Below are 3,251 nucleotides of genomic sequence, written 5' to 3' on the forward strand. Positions count from 1 at the left end.
AAACCTTAAGAACTTAAAATAAAAAAAAATGATAGCTTGCGTATGAAAGCATTGTAATGTTTACTGATAATCTGCCAAATTTCATTAACATACATTTACTAATTTAAAAGTTATACCATGAAAACTATAACAAGCACAAAAAGATTTTTAGGTTGGTCCTAGGAACCAAGCCCATGCTGAAAGAGTTGATACGTGTGTTTAAATTTCTCACCTTCGATACATGTGAACAAGAGCCAAGCAACAACATAAGACACTTGCAAGTGCTAATGAAATACCAACAGCAGTTGGAAGCATCAACTTTTGATTGTGGTCCCCATGTTCTGGAACTAAAGAAAATGAAGATATTATTTAACATTCAGACTACACTGTAAATAGGTTCAAATATACAATTATCTTCTCAGTGTTATACAAACAGTTTAGATAAACAACGTCATTGAAGCTTCCAATATGATATCACATACTGATCAGTAACAATAGTATTTTATGATAAGCAAATCATGTGGGGGGATTTAAAATATTCTTATAAAATTCATAAAGTTATTTATATGTAGTAAATGGACATTAAAAAAATCCCATTTTTTATTAACTAATTGGTTTCAAACTGTATTATGGTTTTGTTCAATGAAAGAGAATGCAAACCAATTGATGTGGTCTGAATATTATACAGGAAACTGGAAAAGTATTAGTACTATTAAAAAAAACGCATTTAATTAGGTCCATATCTATATTGTCACCCTTGCATGTGACAAAAACCACAAAATCCTTACACTGTAGCAACTAAACCACAGCATATTAACCAAGAGGAAGACACGCTGAAACAAAAATACATACATAAATTGTGTAACTATACGGTGAAATTACATCTTTTCGATCAAAAAGTACTCACTACTAGTTCAATTATTCCCTCAAGTTCACTATTTATTATTTATGGCTAAGTACAAAATTACTAACAATGCTGAAATGTTGAACGAGGAAACTGTACAACTTTATGGTTAGCATGATTATCTTGTAGAATAATAAATAACTTTATTTAGTTTTGTAATTTCATCAAAACCAAAGAAAATAACACTTAACTGTATGTGCAATTTTTCTTACAAAACTGACACAAGTCCTATTTACTCAAAATGTGTTTCAATTTTTTGAGAGTCTATGATTATTCAACTGTTGTTTTGAGTATGTATTTCATGCAGGTGTTGACTCCAGGTCAGTTGGAACTACCTAATAACCAAGTGACAAATATATCAAAATAAAAGTCCTTAATATTACATTTCTTTAATATCTGTAAAATTAATAGTTGTCTGTGCATGTTAAATTTTAAATGAATGTATGACATGATACACTCATTCAGATATCTATATATGTTCAGATAATGTAAGTTGTTTTGACCCAATACAACCAGTGCTCAATAGTAATGGTTGTCCAACCCAGGAGAAGTGAAACCATTACTTTGACAACTAGGTTATGCCAAAACACAGCTGTTTCATCTCATATAAATTAAAATTTTCATTAAAAAGTAAACACAATTGAAAAATAATCATACTGATCAAAAAATATTACAAACAACTGGATAATTTTGATTTACAAGTTGGTAATTTAGTCACACGTTTGTATATCAAGCTAACAATGAATTAGTCTGTTGTTAATAAATAAGCTACAAATTTTTCAAAATTTCAGTGCCAGTAGAATTTTAATAATTTGAAAGCAAAAGCAAATTATAGCAATTTCATACATTTTTAATAGTTAAGTACAGAGTTGGATTCTACACACAAAAACACATTTCATGCAAGAAGAACCACACTACCCAAGGTCAGTATGTATGTAGCAGCCAGGCCTCAAAATTTGGTAGAAAGTAAATGGAAAGAAAAAACTACTGTAAATGTATACAGTAAGAAACATTATGTAAATCTATGCAAGTTAAAGTAACACATACTGTATGTCCAAGTTTTAATTATTAACTTAATTTGAAATGATCCATTAATTAAGCCAAATTCCACTTACACTTTAAACACAATTTCTTATCTGGGTCATAAAAGAAGTCTATGTGACATTCACAATTACTTCTGTAAGGCAGTTGTGTGCAATAAGAATTTAGGTCGTAATAGGTACACTGTTCTGTATATTCACATTTCTGCCCATACCGACTACCTGCTGTGAAACAAAAGAAAACAATATGTCTCATACCATAAACTATCCATAAAATGAGAAAATATTAATCTACTGAGATGAATTTATTGACAAGATTATATTTAATAAAAAATAATAAATAAATAGAAAAATAATAATTAAAAAATAAATCAAAAAGACTAATAAGAGAGGATTAACCATTTCTGGATAAAGGATATATCAATCTTTTTCCACTTCAGAGTTAGAATACTTAACCAAATTTGATGAAACTTATAACAAAGTTACTAAAGAATATTTTGGTTCTGCTTCCAAAATATTCATATTATTTCATTTAATATCCATTATTATTTTTAGGTTGTGAAATTTCAAAAATTTTGTCCTAAGATGTTCTATCAGTAGAATTTTTTTTTTAAAGCAATAAATGTTGTTTACAAGCAAGTCTTTTCAGCGCTTAGCAGAAATAACAGTTTGAATAGTTTTCCATTTTTAGTTGCTAATTACACTAAATAAATGTTACAAAATACCAATTCTAAAATATTTTTGATTTTAGTTAAAGTTTTGAAATCTGATATATAGGTGTACACTTAACACCTAAAAGGTGTATCCAGCCTTGGTAAAGTCTAAGTTTTGATAGCACAGGCTATAGTTTTACCATTACTTTTTCTCATACATATAGTTATTTTTAGCATCCGAGGTTGAAAAATATATGTAGATGCCACCACTTAAGGGCCATAGTAACAAATAAAAATATAATAAGTTAATATAACATTAAATCATTTCCAATTTCTGAAACAACAGTATTAATACTTAGTGGTTATTTACAAATACAAATGTATATATAATTTAACACTTAACTGCTGTTGGATTGGAAGGTATCACAACATAAATTATGTAATTTTATATCAATGCAAATCTGTACTCCCAGCTGTAGAAACTGACTGACATAGCTCAAAAGCCCTATCAAATTCTATCTTTAATCATCAGTGTGTGTGTGTGTGTGTGTGTGTGTGTGTGTGTGTGTGGTGGGGTGGGGGGGTAGGGGGGGGTAGTGACGAGACTAACTAACCGTAAAACCGTTAGGTTTGGTTTAGTAGTTTACGTAACTAAACTAACTACTTCGTTGTTCG

General features: G+C 29.3%; 1 protein-coding gene across 3 annotated transcripts in view; it reads right to left on the reverse strand.

The window, feature by feature from the left end:
* The window catches only part of LOC106466033, a 17,502-nt gene that overhangs the window by 8,316 nt on the left and 5,935 nt on the right, over window positions 1-3,251 (reverse strand). The window contains exons 3-4 of one of the 3 annotated variants that reach the window (XM_013926279.2): window positions 1,999-2,145; window positions 212-326 (exon numbers count right to left, since the gene is read on the reverse strand). In XM_013926279.2, coding sequence (XP_013781733.2) covers window positions 212-326; window positions 1,999-2,145 — 262 coding nt within the window. Of the gene's footprint in view, window positions 1-211; window positions 327-1,998; window positions 2,149-3,251 lie in introns of all 3 variants that reach the window. The other 2 variants (XM_022393995.1, XM_022393996.1) reach the window with 2 other exon arrangements.

This window comes from Limulus polyphemus, unplaced genomic scaffold (genome assembly GCF_000517525.1).
Source record: "Limulus polyphemus unplaced genomic scaffold, Limulus_polyphemus-2.1.2 Scaffold2130, whole genome shotgun sequence".
NCBI lineage: Eukaryota > Metazoa > Arthropoda > Merostomata > Xiphosura > Limulidae > Limulus > Limulus polyphemus.